Raw genomic sequence first — 20,464 nt, 5'->3', positions numbered from 1 at the left:
GGACATCAGGTGGTAGGACCTCAGGTGGTAGGACCTCAGGCGGTAGGACCTCAGGTGGTAGGACCTCAGGTGGTAGGACCTCAGGCGGTAGGACCTCAGGCGGTAGGACCTCAGGTGGTAGGACCTCAGGTGGTAGCTCCTCAGGCGGTAGGACCTCAGGTGGTAGGACATCAGGTGGTAGGACATCAGGTGGTAGGACATCAGGTGGTAGGACCTCAGATAGTAGGACCTCAGATGGTAGGACATCAGGTGGTAGGACCTCAGGTGGTAGTACCTCAGGCGGTAGGACCTCAGGTGGTAGGACATCAGGTGGTAGGACCTCAGGTGGTAGGACATCAGGTGGTAGGACCTCAGGCGGTAGGACCTCAGGCGGTAGTACCTCAGGCGGTAGGACCTCAGGTGGTAGGACCTCAGGTGGTAGGACCTCAGGCGGTAGGACCTCAGGTGGTAGGACCTCAGGTGGTAGGACATCAGGTGGTAGGACCTCAGGCGGTAGGACCTCAGGTGGTAGGACATCAGGTGGTAGGACCTCAGGCGGTAGGACCTCAGGTGGTAGGACATCAGGTGGTAGGACCTCAGGTGGTAGTACCTCAGGCGGTAGGACCTCAGGCGGTAGGACCTCAGGTGGTAGGACCTCAGGTGGTAGGACCTCAGGCGGTAGTACCTCAGATTTTTCTCTTCCCACTTGTTTTAATGGCCCTGTCTGGCTTATTGGGATGTTTTCAACTTTTAAATGGTTGTACACAACTCCCTGGTTGGGATCCCTGATTGGAGAAAAATCATCAATATAAAACTACCCAATTAGAGAGGTGCTGAGGAAGGGAAGGGTGGAGGGATGAGGGATCACTGCAGATGAGAGCAGTGAAGGATAGAGGAGAGGATTAACAGGCTGTCCAGCTTTCCTTTTATCTATTCCCCCACTACCTCCATCCTCCTTCCTCTCTTCTCCCATTCCTTCCATCCCCTTCAAGCCTATGGATTTGTCGTCGTCCCCCCCCCCCCCCCCCCCCCCCCCCTGGACTGAGGTAGGTGGGCGGATATCTTCCCTTACCTTGTTGAGGTGGTGGAGGATGGAGGGAGGAGGTGAAGTGGTGGAGGGATTCAGGGGAAGAGAGAGGAATGTTGATTATTGTATGCTAGGCTGCTGGAGGTGACCTAGCGTTGCTCTCTCTCCCATTCATGTGTGTAATGAAGCCTGAATAATCCCATTACAGGGTCAGATTAAAACCTGAGAGCTCTGAGAGGGGCTGAGAGCTGACACCCACACCTGCATGGGTTCACATAGTAGTCGATATCTATAAGACATGTATTTCAGAGTTTGATTGAGACTGCCTGAGAGGGCCAGGTAGCGTTTGGACTTTTAGAGCTGTTTGATTGGTTCAAGAAAACTTAAACACAGTGAAAAATATTTTAGAAGAAACAACTACTATTGTAACCCTGGTCTGCTGGGATCTGTGGCTGGTTGTGGACAGGTCTAGCACTGCTGGAGAGAGAGATAGGGATGGAGAGAGAGAGAGGGAAAGAGAGAGAGGGATGAAGAGAGAGAGAGAGAGAGAGAGAGAGATGGAGAGAGAGGGATGAAGAGAGATGGAGAGAGAGAGAGGGATGGAGAGAGAGAGAGAGGGGATGGAGAGAAAGAGGGTTGGAGAGAGAGGGATGAAGGGAGAGAGAGGGATGGAGAAAGAGAGAGAGATGGAGAGAGAGGGATGAGAGAGAGAGAGGGAGAGAGAAGGATGGAGAGAGAGAGACAGAGAGAGAGAGGGATGGAGAGAGAGAGAGAGAGGGGGGATGGAGAGAGAGAGAGAGAGGGCTGGAGACAGAGGGATGGAGAGAGAGAGAGAGAGGGGGATGGAGAGAGAGGGATAGAGAGAGAGGGATGGATGGAGAGAGTGGGATAGAGAGGGATGGAAACAGATAGAAGGATGGAAACAGGAAAGAGAGGGATGAGAGAGAGGGATGGAGAGAGAGGGATAGAGAGAGGGGGATAGAGAGAGGGATATAGAGAGAGGGGGATAGAGAGAGGGATATAGAGAGAGGGATGGAGAGAGATGGATGGAGAGGGAGGGATGGAGAGAGAGAGAGGGATGGAGAGAGAGGGATAGAGCGAGAGGGATGGAGAGAGAGGGATAGAGAGAGAGGGATAGAGAGAGAGGGATAGAGAGGGAGGGATAGAGAGGGAGGGATGGAGAGGGAGGGATATAGAGGGAGGGATAGAGAGAGGGGGATAGAGAGAGAAGGAGGGATAGAGAGAGAGGGAGGGATAGAGAGAGAGGGAGGGATAGAGAGAGAGGGAGGGATAGAGAGAGAGGGATAGAGAGAGAGGGATGGAGAGGGAGGGATAGAGAGGGAGGGATAGAGAGAGAGGGATAGAGAGAGAGGCAGCAGACGACTGTTACAGTGGCTGTGTGAAGTCTTTACGGTGCATTGATTGAGTGGGTTGGTAATGAACAGTGATAGTTGGAGTTCAGGGGTAGTGGTGGTGGTGTGGCCCTCTGGGCAGAGAGAGGGAAACATGTGTCCTATATGGCACCCTATTTCCTATGTAGTCACCGTAGCACTCTGGTCAAAAATAGTGCACTAAATAGGGAATAGGGTGTGATTGTCTTTTTTTATTTCATCCATTTTAAAATAAGTCTGTAACGTAACAAAATGTGGAAAAAGTCAAGGGGTCTGAATTCTTTCAGAAGGCCCTGTAGATACATGTGTACAGTATATTTGTTTTCCAGTGAGGACATTTAAATATATATATATATATAAACAAATAAATATTAGAGTAATCGAGTACTCAAACAGTCCAAAATATCCCATGCCCGTCTAAAAAGGCCATCTAGCCAACAGCTGGTAGATACAGTGCTGGTCGGCTGGTCTACATGAGGAGATTAAGGAGAAGAGCGAGAAGGTTTTTATTTGTCAAAACGGCAGTCGAGCATCGATCCTCGCGTCACCAGAATAAAACCCTGGATATTTATCGGAAAGGAGCATCCAGCTCATCACCGTGCACTTTCACCACCCTGTGAAGTTCATCAGAACTGATTTCATCTGTAGCCTGATAATCTGCATGGTAATCTGCATCTGCATGGACCACACAGCATGTAATCGCGTGACGCCAAGTTTACTTAAATATGATTGTTGTTATTTTAAATATTTTAACATTAAGGCATTTCCACCGCTTTTCTCGCAAACAATATACAGGGTTGAGGAGGGCTGGTTCTATACAGGGCTGAGGAGGGCTGGTTCTATACAGGGCTGAGGAGAGATGGTTCTATACAGGGCTGGTTCTATACAGGGCTGAGGAGAGATGGTTCTATACAGGGCTGGTTCTATACAGGGCTGAGGAGAGATGGTTCTATACAGGGCTGGTTCTATACAGGGCTGAGGAGGGTTGGTTCTATACAGGGCTGAGGAGAGATGGTTCTATACAGGCCTGGGGAAGGCTGGTTCTATACAGGGCTGGTTCTATACAGGGCTGAGGAGGGCTGGTTCTATACAGGGTTGGGGAGGGCTGGTTCTCTACAGGGCTGAGGAGAGATGGTTCTATACAGGGCTGAGGAGAGATGGTTCTATACAGGGCTGAGGAGAGATGGTTCTATACAGGGCTGAGGAGAGATGGTTCTATACAGGGCTGAGGAGGCCTGTCTAGTGGAGAGTTGAGGAGGCCTGTCTAGTGGAGGGTTGAGGAGGACTGTCTAGTGGAGGGTTGAGGAGGCCTGTCTAGTGGAGAGTTGAGGAGGCCTGTCTAGTGGAGGGTTGAGGAGGCCTGTCTAGTGGAGGGTTGAGGAGGCCTGTCTAGTGGAGAGTTGAGGAGGCCTGTCTAGTGGAGAGTTGAGGAGGCCTGTCTAGTGGAGAGTTGAGGAGGCCTGGCTAGTTGAGGAGGCCTGTCTAGTGGAGGGTTGAGGAGGCCTGTCTAGTGGAGGGTTGAGGAGGCCTGTCTAGTGGAGGGTTGAGGAGGCCTGTCTAGTGGAGAGGTGAGGAGGCCTGTCTAGGGGAGGGTTGAGGAGGCCTGTCTAGTGGAGGGTTGAGGAGGCCTGTCTAGTGGAGGGTTGAGGAGGCCTGTCTAGTGGAGAGGTGAGGAGGCCTGTCTAGGGGAGGGTTGAGGAGGCCTGTCTAGTGGAGAGTTGAGGAGGCCTGTCTAGGGGAGGGTTGAGGAGGCCTGTCTAGTGGAGAGTTGAGGAGGCCTGTCTAGTGGAGAGTTGAGGAGGCCTGTCTAGTGGAGGGTTGAGGAGGCCTGTCTAGTGGAGAGTTGAGGAGGCCTGGCTAGTTGAGGAGGCCTGTCTAGTGGAGGGTTGAGGAGGCCTGTCTAGTGGAGAGTTGAGGAGGCCTGTCTAGGGGAGGGTTGAGGAGGCCTGTCTAGTGGAGAGTTGAGGAGGCCTGTCTAGTGGAGAGTTGAGGAGGCCTGTCTAGTGGAGAGTTGAGGAGGCCTGTCTAGGGGAGGGTTGAGGAGGCCTGTCTAGTGGAGGGCTGAGGAGGCCTGTCTAGGGGAGGGTTGAGGAGGCCTGTCTAGGGGAGGGTTGAGGAGGCCTGTCTAGTGGAGAGTTGAGGAGGCCTGTCTAGTGGAGGGTTGAGGAGGCCTGTCTAGGGGAGGGTTGAGGAGGCCTGTCTAGTGGAGAGTTGAGGAGGCCTGTCTAGTGGAGAGTTGAGGAGGCCTGTCTAGGGGAGGGTTGAGGAGGCCTGTCTAGTGGAGGATGATGTCTTTGTTACATTCAATCATTGAATATCCGTGAGAGAGATGTTTATTTTCAAGGCAACATTACATGCGTATAGATAGATGGATTATTAGATACAATTTACATTTGCTAATGTTAGCTGAAATGATCTTTAGCTATTCTATCCTCTTGGAATATCTTTTTATCCAGTGATATAATATAATCATACCGTCCTGAAGGTTTGATTTTTAGAACTGTAATCCTTCACAAGCTGTCTGGATCTGAGACTGAGATTACTCTCTCTCTCTCTCTCTCTCTCTCTCTCTCTCTCTCTCTCTCTCTCTCTCTCTCTCTGGCCTGACAGAATCATTTTCATCAGGGCTGTATGCATCCCAAATAGCACCCTATTCCCTACAGAATACACTACATGATATACATAACATATACAGTGGCAAGAAAAAGTATGTGAAGCCTTTGGAATTACCTATATTTCTGCATACATTTGTCAGAAAATTTGATCTGATCTTCATCTAAGTCACAACAATAGACACAGTCTTCTTAAACTAATAACACTCAAACAATTCTACGTTTTCATGTCTTTATTAAACACTGTGTAAACATTCAGTGCAGGGTGGAAAAAGTATGTGAACCCTTGGATTTAATAACTGGTTGACCCTCCTTTGGAAACAATAACCTCAACCAAACGTTTTCTGTAGTTGCTGATCAGACCTGCACAACGGTCAGGAGGAATTTTGGACCATTCCTCTTTACAAAACTGTTTCAGTTCAGCAATATTATTGGGATGTCTGGTGTGAACTGCTCTCTTGAGGTCATGCCACAGCATCTCAATCGGGTTGAGGTCAGGACTCTGACTGGGCCACTCCAGAAGGCGTATTTTCTTCTGTTGAAGCCGTTCTGTTGTTGATTTACCTCTTTGTTTTGGGTCGTTGTCCTATTGCATCACCCAACTTCTGTTGAGCTTCAATTGGCCGGACAGATAGCCTTACATTCTCCTGCAAAATGTCTTGATGAACTTGGGAATTCATTTTTCTGGTGATGATAGCAAGCTGTCCAGGCCCTGAGGCAGCAAAGCAGCCCCAAACCATGATGCCCCCTCCACCATACTTCACAGTTGGGATGAGGTTTTGATGTTGGTGTGCTGTGCCTTTTTTTCTCCACACATAGTGCTGTGTGTTCCTTCCACACAACTCCACTTTAGTTTAATCTGTCTACAGAATATTTTGCCAGTAGCGATGTGGATGCTCTTTTGCGAACTTCAGATGTGCAGCAATGTTTTTTTTTGGACAGCAGTGGCTTCTTCCGTGGCGTCCTCCCATGAACACTATTCTTGTTTAGTGTTTTATGTATCATAGACTTGTCACTAGAGATGTTGGCATGTCCCAGAGATTTCTCTAAGTCTTTAGCTGACACTCTAGGATTATTCTTAACCTCATTGAGCATTATGCGCTGTGCTCTTGCAGTCATCTTTGCAGGATGGCCACTCCTAGGAAGAGTAGCAACAGTGCTGAACTTTCTCCATTTATAGACAATTTGTCTTACTGATGAACATCAAGGCTTTTAGAGATACTTTTGTAATCCTTTCCAGCTTTATGCAAGTCAACAATTCTTAATCTTGGGTCTTCTGAGATCTATTTTCTTCAAGGCATGGTTCACATCAGGCAATTCTTTTTGTGAATAGCAAACTCACATTTGGTGAGTGCTTTTTGTAGGGCATGGCAGCTCTAACCAACATCTACAATCTCGTCTCATTGATTGGAGTCAAGGTTAGCTGACTCCTCACTCCAATTAGCTTTTGGAGAAGTCATTAGCCTAGGGGTTCAAATACTTTTCCAACCTACACTGTGAAAGTTGAAATGATGTATTCAATATAGACAAGAAAAATACAATAATTTGTGTGTTATTAGTTTAAGCACAGTGTATTTGTCTATTGTTGTGGCTTAGATGAAGATCAGATCAAATTTTATGACCAATTTATGCAGAAATCCAGGAAATTGTAAAGGGTTCATATACTTTTTCTTGCCACTGTGTATACACTACATGACCAAAAGTATGTGGACATCTGCTCGTCGAACATCTCATTCCAAAATCATGGGCATTAATATGGAGTTAGTCCCCCCTTTGCTGCTATATCAGCCTCCACTCTTCTGGGAAGGCTTTCCACTAGATGTTGGATCATTGCTGCGGGTTCTGCTTCCGTTCAGCCACAAGAACATTAGTGAGGTTGGGCACTGATGTTGGGCGGTTAGGCCCTGGCTCGTAGTTGGTGTTCTAAAGGTGATCGATGGGGTTGAGGTCAGGGCTCTGTGCAGGCCAGTTAAGTTCTTCCACAGCAATCTTGACAAACCATTTCTGTTTGACCTCACTTTGTGCACAGGGGCATTGTCATGCTGAAACAGAAAAGGGCCTTTGTCAAACTGTTGCCACGAAGTTGGAAGCACAGAATCATGTAGAATGTGTTGTATATTGTAGTATTAATATTTCCCTTGACTGGAACTAAGGGGCCCAAACTATGAAAAACAGCCCCAGACCATTATTCCTCCTCCACCAAACTTTACAGTTGGGATAATGCATTGGGGCAGGTAGCGTCTCCTGGCATACGCCAAACCCAGATTTGTCCGTTGGAATGCCAGATGGTGAAGCGTGATTAATCACTCCAGAGGGACACATTTCCACTGCTCCAGAGTACAATGGCGGTGGGCTTTACACCACTCCAGCCGACGCTTGGCATTGCGCATGGTGATCTTAGGCTTGTGTGCAGCTGCTCGGCCATGGAAACCCATTTCATGAAGCTCCCAATGAACTGTTGTTTTGCTGACGTTGCTTCCAGAGGCAGTTTGGAGCTCTGTAGTGAGTGTTGCAACCGAGGACAGATGATTTTTACGCGCTTCAGCACTCAGCGGTCCCATTCTGTGAGCTTGTGTGGCCTACCACTTCGTGGCTGAGCCGTTGTTGCTCCTAGATGTTTCCACTTCACAATAACAGAACTTACAGTTGACCTGGGCAGCTCTAGCAGGGCAGAAATGTGACAAAATGACTTGTTGGAAAGGTGTCGTCCTATGACAGTACCACGTTGAAAGTCACTAAGCTCTTCAGTACGAGCCATTCTACTGCCAATGTTTGTCTATGGAGATTGCATGGTGGTGTGCTCGATTGTATTCACCTGTTAACAATGGGGTTTGTCTGAAACAGCCAAATCCACTAATTTGGAGGGGTATCCACATACAGTACATTTTTATATATAGTGTATATGCCATTTGGGCTCTGGTGCACTATAAAGGGTGCCATTTGGGCTCTGGTTAGAAGTAGTGCACTATAAAGGGAATAGGGTGCTCAACTTTTCTGTCTGTTACAGGAAACATTACTGCTGATATGCCACAGCTGTATGTTGCAGCGTTGTAGCACTGTGTGGTCCTGCAGCAGTGTTTCCACCTCCCATACATTTATGAATCCTCTAGTCTCTATCTTCTTAGTAGAAAGGTTCACGGCTGACGTAGCATGCCATAGGTGAATGTTTTAGGGTTTAGGGGGAATGTTTAGGGGGGCTGTGTTTTCACTTTCTCCTGCCTTCTCTCACCATCCTCTCCCCCTTTATCCTTTTAGTGGACTAGACACTGAGATTCCTTTACTTTCTTTTTCCTCTCTTGAAGATTCAGGGTGTTTCCTATTGAAGCTAATTGTAATGTAGCTCTGCAGGTTTGCTCCGGCTTTGATCACTGTCAGATAATCGTCACTCTGCCTCTGTGAGAAGTCTGCCTCTGTGAGAAGTCTGCCTCTGTGAGAGAGCCTTGAAGAGCAGCGCGGTTTATTCAACCTATATCTATTTGTGACTTGTTTCAGGAAACGAGGTGTATGTCGCTCGTCACTACTTCACAGGAGAGGCATTTGAACGGAAAACATGAATTTTTTATCAAAATGCGTTTTTATTTGGGGGGGGGGCAGGAATGCCGTCTGGAACATGTGAACTTTCATGTGCCTTAATAACAAATGTGCATGCTATCTGTAAATACGAATACAATTGTTAAATTACAAGCCTAGTTGGTTTAGCCACAGAAAAAAATCAGGAACCTTCCCACTTGCCATGATTGGCTGAGATAATGAGTGGGCTGGACATGCTGAGAAATGATTTCGGATTGGTCTGCCATGTAGCCCGCTTCTGTCTATAACAAAGGGCTGTTCAGTATGTGTAGGTAATCATTTCTAAATCAGCTGGGTTTTTATTTTTATTTTTTTTATAGATATCACGAATAACTGTAAAGGTGTTGCTCTTTACTTTCTGGAGGACACAGTTTTGAAATCAGTGGAATGCCTGGTGGAAGCAGAGTATGATATCTAAGGAGATGGAGAGAATTCTGCCGTTTTATTGCAAATATGCGGAGGGAGTCGAATAGAGAACACACAGAAGGCTGTTGTATAAAACACCTGTCTCTGGATTACATCTTCAAACTAAGGGAAACCGTGGCATCTGTGACAGAGGGAAAAGAGTTCATCCATGTACACAGGTAGAAAAATCTAGCTAACTACATTTTCAGATATTATACATTTCTAAATTTGTCAGAACGTCATTTTACATTTACATTTATGTCATTTAGCGGACGCTCTTATCCAGAGCAACTTACAAATTGGTGCATTCACCTTATGATATCCAGTGGAACAACCACTTTACAATAGTACATCTATATCTTTTTTTTTGGGGGGGGGTTAGAAGTATTACTTTATCCTATCCCAGGTATTCCTTAAAGAGGTGGGGTTTCAGGTGTCTCCGGAAGGTGGTGATTGACTCCGCTGTCCTGGCGTCGTGAGGGAGCTTGTTCCACCATAGGGGTGCCAGAGCAGTGAACAGTTTTGACTGGGCTGAGCGGGAAATGTGCTTCCGCAGAGGTAGGGAGGCGAGCAGGCCAGAGGTGGATGAACGCAGTGCCCTTCTTTGGGTGTACGGCCTGATCAGAGCCTGAAGGTACGGAGGTGCCGTTCCCCTCACAGCTCCGTAGGCAAGCACCATGGTCTTGTAGCAGATGCGAGCTTCAACTGGAAGCCAGTGGAGTGTGCGGAGGAGCGGAGTGACGTGAGATAACTTTTCATTGGAAGTTAAAGCATACTGTTAGCTAGCTACCTAACATTAGCTGGCTGGCTCGCTAGCTAACATTATGTGTATGATCTGTGTAGTAATATTATTTGTATCTCAGAGCCATTTGCATTGATAGTCATATCCTGATGTTAGCGAGATAGCTAACATTGAATCTAGCTGGTTAGCCACCTGAAGATTCATGCAGGGTAGTAATGTTATGAGTTGGGATTATGGTTCATAGTTTAGTTAACTGCACCAAAGTTAAATTAGGATATAACGTTAGGCCAGCAAGACAGTGTCCAAGTTCTCAAATACTCCAGTAGAATGCCCCTGTTTTTATTTCATCACACTTACAAAACCGTAAGCTATTTTCTGTAAATTAGCTTTTCACTAACTTCTAAGTGTTGATCTTGTTGTGAGTTTATTTTTCCTGTAATAATGAATACAAATGACCTAAAGTCCACACGTTGTCAGCTATATGCTGATGTCATCACATGTGAATCCTTAAAGAGATGGGTGGGGCTAAGGCTTAAGAGGGTGGTAACGATGCTGAATGGGTGGAGACAAAGAAGAGTTCTCCAGTAGGTTTACCAAAACATTCAAAAGTGGGGTTACTAGTTGATCAACTTTAAAAGCAGAATTACTTTCCCATTGTTCCTCAAATGTAGTGTATGATATACCATTTTCTAGCTCAGAGAGTCTGTACTTTTATCCGATGTAAAAAGAAAAAACACAATTTCAAACGAATCGAGCTGGTCGGTCACATATCTAGAGAGAGGAGTGGGAGAGACAGCGAGAGAGGGAAAGAGAGAACGAGATGTGAATTAGGAGGGGAAAAATTTGGGTGGCGTAGTCGGCATCAATGTACTCTGAAACATTTCTAAGTTGCTTGTCGTTTAGATAGCATTTCATCCACTATAGGTGATTTTTATCAGGGTTGAGAACCTCCCATACTGTGCCTAGTGTTCAGCCTGCAACTGTGATTATCTGCTGTCTGTCTGTGGCACAAACCTATCCTGTTCCTGTTAGACAAGGACATCCTGTTCCTGTTAGACAAGGACATCCTGTTCCTGTTAGACAAGGACATCCTGTTCCTGTTAGACAAGGACATCCTGTTCCTGTTAGACTAGACCATCCTGTTCCCGTTAGACAAGGACATCCTGTTCCTGTTAGACAAGGACATCCTGTTCCTGTTGGACAAGACCATCCTGTTCCTGTTAGACAAGACCATCCTGTTCCTGTTAGACAAGGACATCCTGTTCCTGTTAGACAAGGACATCCTGTTCCTGTTAGACAAGGACATCCTGTTCCTGTTAGACAAGGACATCCTGTTCCTGTTAGACAAGACCATCCTGTTCCTGTTAGACAAGGACATCCTGTTCCTGTTAGACAAGGACATCCTGTTCCTGTTAGACAAGGACATCCTGTTCCTGTTAGACAAGGGGTTTGTCTAGACACCAAATAATGTGTTCCCAAATGGCACCGTATTCCCTATATAGTGCACTTATGTTGCCCTGGTCAAAAGTAGTGCACTGTGTAAGGAAACGGGTACAATTTTGGGAATCATCCTAAACCTTTTGTCTGCATTGTCTTGTTTATTAGACTGGCAGTGTGTGATGTGTTAAAGACTGGCAGTGTGTGATGTGTTAAAGACTGGCAGTGTGTGATGTGTGAGACTGGCAGTGTGTGATGTGTGAGACTGGCAGTGTGTGGTGTGTTAAAGACTGGCAGTGTGTGGTGTGTTAAAGACTGGCAGTGTGTGATGTGTGAGACTGGCAGTGTGTGGTGTGTTAAAGACTGGCAGTGTGTGGTGTGTTAAAGACTGGCAGTGTATGATGTGTTAAAGACTGGCAGTGTGTGATGTGTTAAAGACTGGCAGTGTGTGATGTGTGAGACTGGCAGTGTGTGGTGTGTTAAAGACTGGCAGTGTGTGGTGTGTTAAAGACTGGCAGTGTGTGATGTGTTAAAGACTGGCAGTGTGTGATGTGTTAAAGACTGGCAGTGTGTGGTGTGTTAAAGACTGGCAGTGTGTGATGTGTGAGACTGGCAGTGTGTGATGTGTGAGACTGGCAGTGTGTGATGTGTTAAAGACTGGCAGTGTGTGGTGTGTTAAAGACTGGCAGTGTGTGGTGTGTTAAAGACTGGCAGTGTGTGATGTGTTAAAGACTGGCAGTGTGTGATGTGTTAAAGACTGGCAGTGTGTGATGTGTTAAAGACTGGCAGTGTGTGATGTGTTAAAGACTGGCAGTGGGTGATGTGTGAGACTGGCAGTGTGTGTGTTTCTGTCTTTCTCTTTTGGGAGTCACATGTGGCTGGCGATGACTAAAGCTTGCTTTGCAGTGGGTGGGGGGGGGGTCCGTCGTTGGTGCGCTTCCCGGGGGCGTGGGATGGGGTCCTTCCTGTTCCCTTTGCTTATCCTTCCCTGTCTCCCTTCCTTCCTTCCATCTTTCCCAAAACAGAGCACCTGCACACTGAGCACACCCCCTCCTCCTCCTCCCACCTGAGCACTGACACACCCCTTCCATCTGTCTTTTCCTACCCAGAATTCCCTAACAACCCGCCACCTGGGGGCCGTGAGATCCCGCAGGAGCAGCACAATGCGGGTGCCGTCATCGGGTGCGCTGTGGGCGGGGTCGTCCTGTTAGCGGCGGCCGCCACCCTGCTCTTTGTCTTCCTGCGCCGCCGCCAGCGCACCTTCAAGGGCGACTACAGCACCAAGAAACAGGTGTTTGGGAACGGCTACAGCAAGGCCGGGGGCCTGCCAGCCCACCCTCCCATCCCCAACAACCTGCAGTACCCAGACGACTCGGATGACGAGAAGAAGCCTGCACAGATCGCTGTGACCGGAGGGTTCGAGGCGAGCGAGCGTGATTTTGACGGAGACGCGGAGGACTTGAAGAGGCCCTATTTCACAGTGGACGAAGGAGAGAGTCAAGATTACGACGAACGGACTCTCGCTTTCCAGTACAACCCCGGGCCGGAGATAGCCGACGATATGGTGTCCCAAACCGATGGCTCTGTCATTTCAAAGAAAGAGTGGTATGTGTAGGGGCATGCAACAAACAACCAAACCAAACCAACCAAGCTCCCGTCCCACCCCCCTACCATCGCACTAGCACCCCTACTACCACCACCACTACCACCACTACTACCACCCCTACTACCACTACCACCACTACCACCACTACTACCACCCCTACTACCACCCCTACTACCACTACCACCACTACCACCACTACTACCACCCCTACTACCACCACAACCACCACCACTACCACCACTACCACCACAACCACCACCACCCCTACTACCACCACTACTACCACCACAACCACAACCACCACTACCACCACCACCACTACTACCACCACAACCACCACTACCACCACCACCACTACTACCACCCCTACTACCACTACCACCACTACCACCCCTACTACCACCACAACCACCACCACTACTACCACCCCTACTACCACCCCTACTACCACCACAACCACCACCACTACTACCACCCCTACTACCACCCCTACTACCACACCTACTACCACCACTACTACCACCACTACCACCACTACTACCACCCCTACTACCACCACTACTACCACCACAACCACTACTACCACCACCACTACTACCACCCCTACTACCACCACTACTACCACCACCACCACTACTACCACCACCACTACTACCACCACCACCACCACCCCTACTACCACCACTACTACCACCACAACCACCACCACCCCTACTACCACCCCTACTACCACCACTACTACCACCACAACTACCACCACCCCTACTACCACCACTGCTACCACCACCACCATCACCCCTACTACCACCACCATCACCCCTACTACCACCACCACCACCACCACTACTACCACCACCACCACCACCACTACTACCACCACCACCCCTACTACCACCACTACTACCACCCCTACTACCACCACTACTACCACCCCTACTACCACCACTACCACCACTACTACCACCACCACCCCTACTACCACCACTTCCACCACTACTACCACCCCTACTACCACCCCTACTACCACCACTACCACCACCACCACCCCTACTACTACCACCATCACCCCTACTACTACCACCACTACCACCCCTACTACCACCACCACCACTACCACCACCACCACCACTACTACTACTACTACCACCACCACCACTACTACTACCACTACCGCCCCTACTACCACCACTACCACTACTACCACCACTACCGCCCCTACTACCACCACTGCCACCACACCACCTCACCCCCATCCCTCCCTCCACCTCATCCCTCAGCAGTTCTGTATAGTACCACCCCAACCCCCCAACCCATCATTTCCCAGTGAGCTAAAACCGCTTTAGAAAATGCAACATCAAGTCCTAAAGAGCTTTCAACAACACATCATCAACATGTCAACGACGACATTACATTCAAATTCCATGAGATGAAACTGCAGATAATACAAAACACGGTTTGTCATTGGACTCATGCCCAACCGCCATTGACTTCCATTGGACTCATACCCAACCGCCATTGGCTTCCATTGGACTCATACCCAACCGCCATTGGCTTCCATTGGACTCATACCCAACCGCCATTGGCTTCCATTGGACTCATACCCAACCGCCATTGGCTTCCATTGGACTCATACCCAACCGCCATTGGCTTCCATTGGACTCATACCCAACCGCCATTGGCTTCCATTGGACTCATACCCAACCGCCTTTGGCTTCCATTGGGCTCATACCCAACCGCCATTGGCTTCCATTGGGCTCATACCCAACCGCCATTGGCTTCCATTGGACTCATACCCAACCGCCATTGGCTTCCATTGGACTCATACCCAACCGCCATTGGCTTCCATTGGACTCATACCCAACCGCCATTGGCTTCCATTGGACTCATGCCCAACCGCCATTGGCTTCCGAAGGCCAGACAGAAAGATTGATCTGGTCACTTGGAAAATACAGGTGGATTATTCTTGTGTATTTTTCCATGATATTCTAAATGTATTACATGTAAAGAGACTTGGGAGAGATGAGGTATTTGCTAAGCACATTGTGAAAGTCCTACACTGGATGTATGATACATTGTTTTTAATTCCTTATTCTCATCACCATTGCCTTTTCTGCAATTTTATTTTTATTTTTATAACTTGCTTTTATATGTTATGGGATCAACTAGGGGTCAAAGGTTGTCTAGGGGGTAAAAATGTCAATCAAAACTATAGATGGAATTGTACAGATGGTATTTTATTCAGTATGACCAGCAAGACTAGAAAAGACTGGTTCTGCCCATGTATTACAGCAGAGCATATCCTACTACAGAGTATAGTAGTAGGGGAGACTGGGGTAAGTTGAGCCATTTTGTTTTTGCATTCAGCATCATTCCATCAAGGGAAATATATGATTATTTCTAACAAAGATATCTACATATATTTCAGAATGTTTTGTATCCTTGGAAATAAGTGGTTTCTTGACACAACTTACTCCAGGTATGAGGTAAGGTGAGCCGCGGGACAGGGTAAGGTGAGCCGCGGGACAGGGTAAGCTGAGCCGCGGGACAGGGTAAGGTGAGCCGCCTGCAAATGTCTGTACTGAAAACCAATACCTTTTCTACCATGTCTATCTGTATTTCCCAAACACAATTAAGCAAAATCACAATCACTTTTTTGGTATTTTAATCATTTGAAGCATATTTTAACATAGGCCAGGCCCTGTTGTTACCTCATATGCCTTGCATTACGCCTGGGGAGAAAACATTTCAATTAGCTCTACTTTGGCTCAACCATTGGCTCAACTTACCCCAAGGCAAACATTTTGACTTTATTAGCCCACACAGCTACAAGGATGTACTTCCATGCTAGGCTTATAACCTCACTTTGACGCTTATAGAGACCAGAACTGATGCATAGAACAATCTTAAAATGATCTACTTTAATTTAGATACAAGCATCATAAAACCTCTTAACACAATAAATTCATTTGACTTGGTGAATACCAGTGTTTTGGACCTAACTTGCTAACCACTTTTTACACGTAGTTTCTTTCTTCATGGTCTCCATGAAATGCTCACCTCTTCCTAAATATTTGGTCAAATTATTCATTTTGTGTTTCTTAGAAGCAAGGGGGCGGCTCAACTAACCCTTTGGCTCAGGTTGCCCCCCACTCTCCCTTACTGTGTGTTAGAGTATATGATGTATTTTGGCCTCTTGCCAGACCTAACTAAAAAGACATGTATGTTTGAGCTTCTCTCCAAAAGACATGCCTGGTGTTTATGGAAGAACTCTGTACTCTTCATGGTATGATGAGGCCTGTGCACACTGCACTGAGAGCTGAGGCACATGTCAACACAACAAGCCATATGGACATGGCAGTAATACAGGCCTAAGGGAGATGACAGTAGATATAGAAGGAGAATGTGTCGCTATGTGCCCTACATTCAGATGTCGAGTTGTTTTAGTGGCCATTTTAGTCTGGCAGCCATTTTAGTCTGGCAGCCATTTTAGTCTGGCAGCCATTTTAGTTTGGCAGCCATTTTAGTCTGGCAGCCATTTTAGTTTGGCAGCCATTTTAGCTCCACTGAGAAAGCAGGAGAGAGAGAGAGAGAGAGAGAGAGAGAGAGAGAGAAGGCAGAAAGGCTTGCTGTCCTGAACCATTATACACTTAAATTGGTCCCATATTAACTTCCTGTGAAATGTTCACTTGTTAAGAGGGTGTCCCGTATTTTCAACATACAAGACCAAACAAAAATACTTAAATGATGCTCTGAGAAATTTCATTTAATAATTTGGATCTTGTGTACCTGTGTACCTGTACTCTTTATGTAATTAAATGTCTATTTGGGTTGTTGAGCGATCGTAATCATGTCTTATTAACGCTCTAGCCAGGTTGGATTAGAGCGCTGTGGATATCAACAGAAGGCTGGTTCCAGAGTGATGTTGGGTCTGTATGACTGTATGAATTCTCCCTAAGGTACTGGCTATAGTACTTCCCACTCACACCACCTTTAGCAGGAGCCTCCTGGGACAATGAGGACATGAGGACAATGAGGACAATGCTAAACGTGGGTGTGCTTCTCTGCCTTCAGAGAGAACATTTTTTTTAAAAAGCAAAGGGAATAAGAGAAATATTGTGATAAATATTGTCAAGCTCTGTTTTTTCTGTTTGTTGTTGTTGTTGTTGTTGTTGTTGTTTGTTTTCATTGGGTGATGTTTTTTTTGTTTGTTTCATAGATTAAATTGCAACAGCTCTGTATCAATTCATACTGGAGAAAAAAAATATGGTTCCTTTTGCCTGACGAGTTGGCAGCTGAAGCTGTAGATGGGCATACGACCATCCTTTAGAGAGCCATTGTATTGGTTAGCTTTTTAAACCCACTATCTTGCTTGCCAGTAGCTGAGGTCCACAGCAGAAACAGTCTTTGTCCTCACAGCTTTGAGGTCCATCACACACATGCTACAGCAGAGTATTATGATTGGGGGAAAAACAAAGTACGAGTGGGAATTCTGTCAAAAAAGAGACAGAAGTCAAAGCACAGAGAAGACTTACCTGGCTGATTTTAAACTGGTAGAAAAGATGAAGTGTTGTTTTTAGGTGATTTATGTGAGGGTTGGATGTATGGGTGTTGTTTGCAGGGGAGGCTGGTGAGAGGAGGTATAGGAGGACGGGCTTTGTGTTCACAGATCAGAGGAGAGGACGGCTCCTTGCCAGTGTTTGTAGGGAGGTGGGATATGTTGGGCTGGGCAGAGGCTGACAGGATTTCATCATTCTGTAGAGACCAATGTTTCATCTCAAAAGAACCCTATCCCATACAATGTGCACTACTAATGACCAGGGCACTATATAGGGAATAGGGTGCTATTTGGGACGCAAAACAAATATTACTGTTGCATGTTTCTCTGCAGACCCAGCAACATGATTCTGATTCTGAATCACCACTATAATGTGTTGATTCTGATTCTGAACCACCACTATAATGTGTTGATTCTGATTCTGAACCACCACTATAATGTGTTGATTCTGATTGATTCTGATTCTGAACCACCACTATAATGTGTTGATTCTGATTCTGAATCACCACTATAATGTTTTGATTCTGATTCTGAATCACCACTATAATGTGTTGATTCTGATTCTTAATCACCACTATAATGTGTTGATTCTGATTCTGAACCACCACTATAATGTGTTGATTCTGATTCTGAACCACCACTATAATGTGTTGATTCTGATTCTTAATCACCACTATAATGTGTTGATTCTGATTCTGAATCACCACTATAATGTGTTGATTCTGATTCTGAACCACCACTATAATGTGTTGATTCTGATTCTGAACCACCACTATAATGTGTTGATTCTGATTCTGAATCACCACTATAATGTGTTGATTCTGATTCTGAACCACCACTATAATGTGTTGATTCTGATTCTGAACCACCACTATAATGTGTTACACTTTAAAGATGTAAACACAACTATAACGACGTAAAAAAGAAAGGTGTCCTGTCATCAACAACCATTTTTATATTCGCCTTGTGTTTTTTTTTTTTTACTTCTGCTGCAATGATTTTGAATAATAACCACATACAACATGCTTTATGATAGAGACCTTACATGAATCTTTATTTTCTTATTCCTTCGGTATGTTAGCTAAGTGTTCAGTGGCTATGCCTTTTGTGAGAAGTGAGGTTTTGTTAAAATATATTGCATATAAAGAATGATTTAACATTGATGAAAAAGAGAAGTTCTCTTTGACATTAAAGTTTACATTTTACATTTACGTCATTTAGCAGACGTTCTTATCCAGAGCGACTTACAAATACGTGACGTCGTGAGGGAGCTTGTTCCACCATTGGGGTGCCAAAGTTGAGGAATGATCCAAATAGCTTGTATCTCTGTGATGTCAGAAACAGCTTCCATCGTGTCCTATCAAATGACAGAGAAAGGAGAGACATTAGTTCTTACTTCCTCTTCCTCTTCACTCTTCACTTCAACCCTCCAGCGCTTTGATTCCCTATGAAAACACCTGCATATCTGGAGAACGTTTGCAGAGTTGAAAACAGAAATATTCCCGCAGTAATTGAGAGATTTGATATAATTCAAACACCCCTAGAACACAACTATGTCCCAGTGCCCAAAAGCATTTCCATAACTGAAGTCAATTATATTTCTATTCAAGCACAAATCAATGTTTTGTTCCTTTTAGGAACCACTGCCATACTTGACCTGAAATGATTTAAAAACAAAAAAAATGTGGGAGAATGACAGAATTAGGTATTGGTGTTGTCCTTGAGTCCATATATTATGGTTGTTGTAAAAAATATTCTCTATCTTCTTTTTCATTGTCATTCCCTCAAATCTACTTTTGTATACAAAAGCATTAAGTCTAAAGGCTTCAACTCTTTTGTATACAATGGCATTAAGTCTATAAGCATCAGCCCAACATTCCATTGTAAATAATGTATATAACATTGAAGTTGAGATTATAGATGGGTTTAATTTAGGAACCCTGCCTGTTCAATAAACAACAGACCTATCGCCCCCACAACATACCTATCATCCCCAAAACAACAGACCTATCGCCCCCAAAACAATAGACCTATCTCCCCCACTACATACATATCTCCCCCACAACAGACCTATCTCCCCCACAACAATAGACCTATCGTCCCCAAAACAATAGACCTATCATCCCCAAAACAATAGACCTATCGCCCCCACAACAATAGACCTATCGCCCCCACAACAATAGACCTATCGCCCCCACAACAATAGACCTATCGCCCCCAAAACAACAGACCTATCGCCCCCACAACAATAGACCTATCGCCCCCACAACAGACCTATCGCCCCCAAAACAATAGACCTATAAACCCACAACAATAGACCTATTTTGACTGCAAACATATACACTACAGATCAACTATGATTAGGTTTGCAAAATTCTGGTAACTCCAGTTAGGACATCTGGGAATTTGGCGGAAGTTACTGGAAATGTGCACCCCTACCTTTGATGGCTAGATTGAGTCGATATGCATAAATTAGTGTTACCATCATCATCTACCTGAATCTGACCCCTCCAGCACAGTAGGTCGCGTTCACCTTCTGCTCGTTCCCTCCTGATTCCAGAAATCTTCCAACTGGAATTTCTGGAAAACCTGTGAATCTTGGGAAAGTTACCGGAATTTTGCAACCCAAACAGTAAAAGGTTTTGATATGCTGCCGATATCAGCTGTTATTGTCACAGGGCCGATGCATACCTTAGACGGACTGTAAATAATAAACTGTAACAAAATTTAAAAAAAAGAGAGAGAGAGAACTTGTCTGTATGCAGCCATGTGAATGGGAAATATGTCTGAAGGTGTTATTACAAATATTGGTGGAAAAAAAATACATTCTTGTTCACATGTGATGATCCAGTGAAAGTAACTTGTATTTGTTTTAAAAAGCATTAAATGATTTCAATAGTCAATACTGTTCTCCTGTCCCCATTCACTCACTGAATGATTAATGATGTTCTCCTGTCCCCATTCACTCACTGAATGATTAATGATGTTCTCCTGTCCCCATTCACTCACTGAATGATTAATCCTGTTCTCCTGTCCCCACTCACTCACTGAATGATTAATGATGTTCTCCTGTCCCCACTCACTCACTGAATGATTAATGATGTTCTCCTGTCCCCACTCACTCACTGAATGATTAATGA

General features: G+C 45.8%; 1 protein-coding gene across 4 annotated transcripts in view; it reads left to right on the top strand.

The window, feature by feature from the left end:
* LOC106613399 (nectin 1b) overlaps positions 1-20,464 on the top strand; it is a 569,428-nt gene that overhangs the window by 259,468 nt on the left and 289,496 nt on the right. The window contains exon 6 of one of the 4 annotated variants that reach the window (XM_045724941.2): positions 12,273-12,846. The exons of the other annotated variants lie outside the window; for them this stretch is intronic. Coding sequence (XP_045580897.1) covers positions 12,273-12,778 — 506 coding nt within the window. The 3' untranslated portion in view covers positions 12,779-12,846. Of the gene's footprint in view, positions 1-12,272; positions 12,847-20,464 lie in introns of those variants that run through there. 4 annotated transcript variants of the gene reach the window in all.

Source organism: Salmo salar, chromosome 09 (assembly GCF_965601325.2).
Source record: "Salmo salar chromosome 09, fSalSal1, whole genome shotgun sequence".
Lineage (NCBI taxonomy): Eukaryota > Metazoa > Chordata > Actinopteri > Salmoniformes > Salmonidae > Salmo > Salmo salar.
Note: the sequence above shows the minus strand (reverse complement) of the source record. Positions and strands in the feature narration are given on the sequence as shown.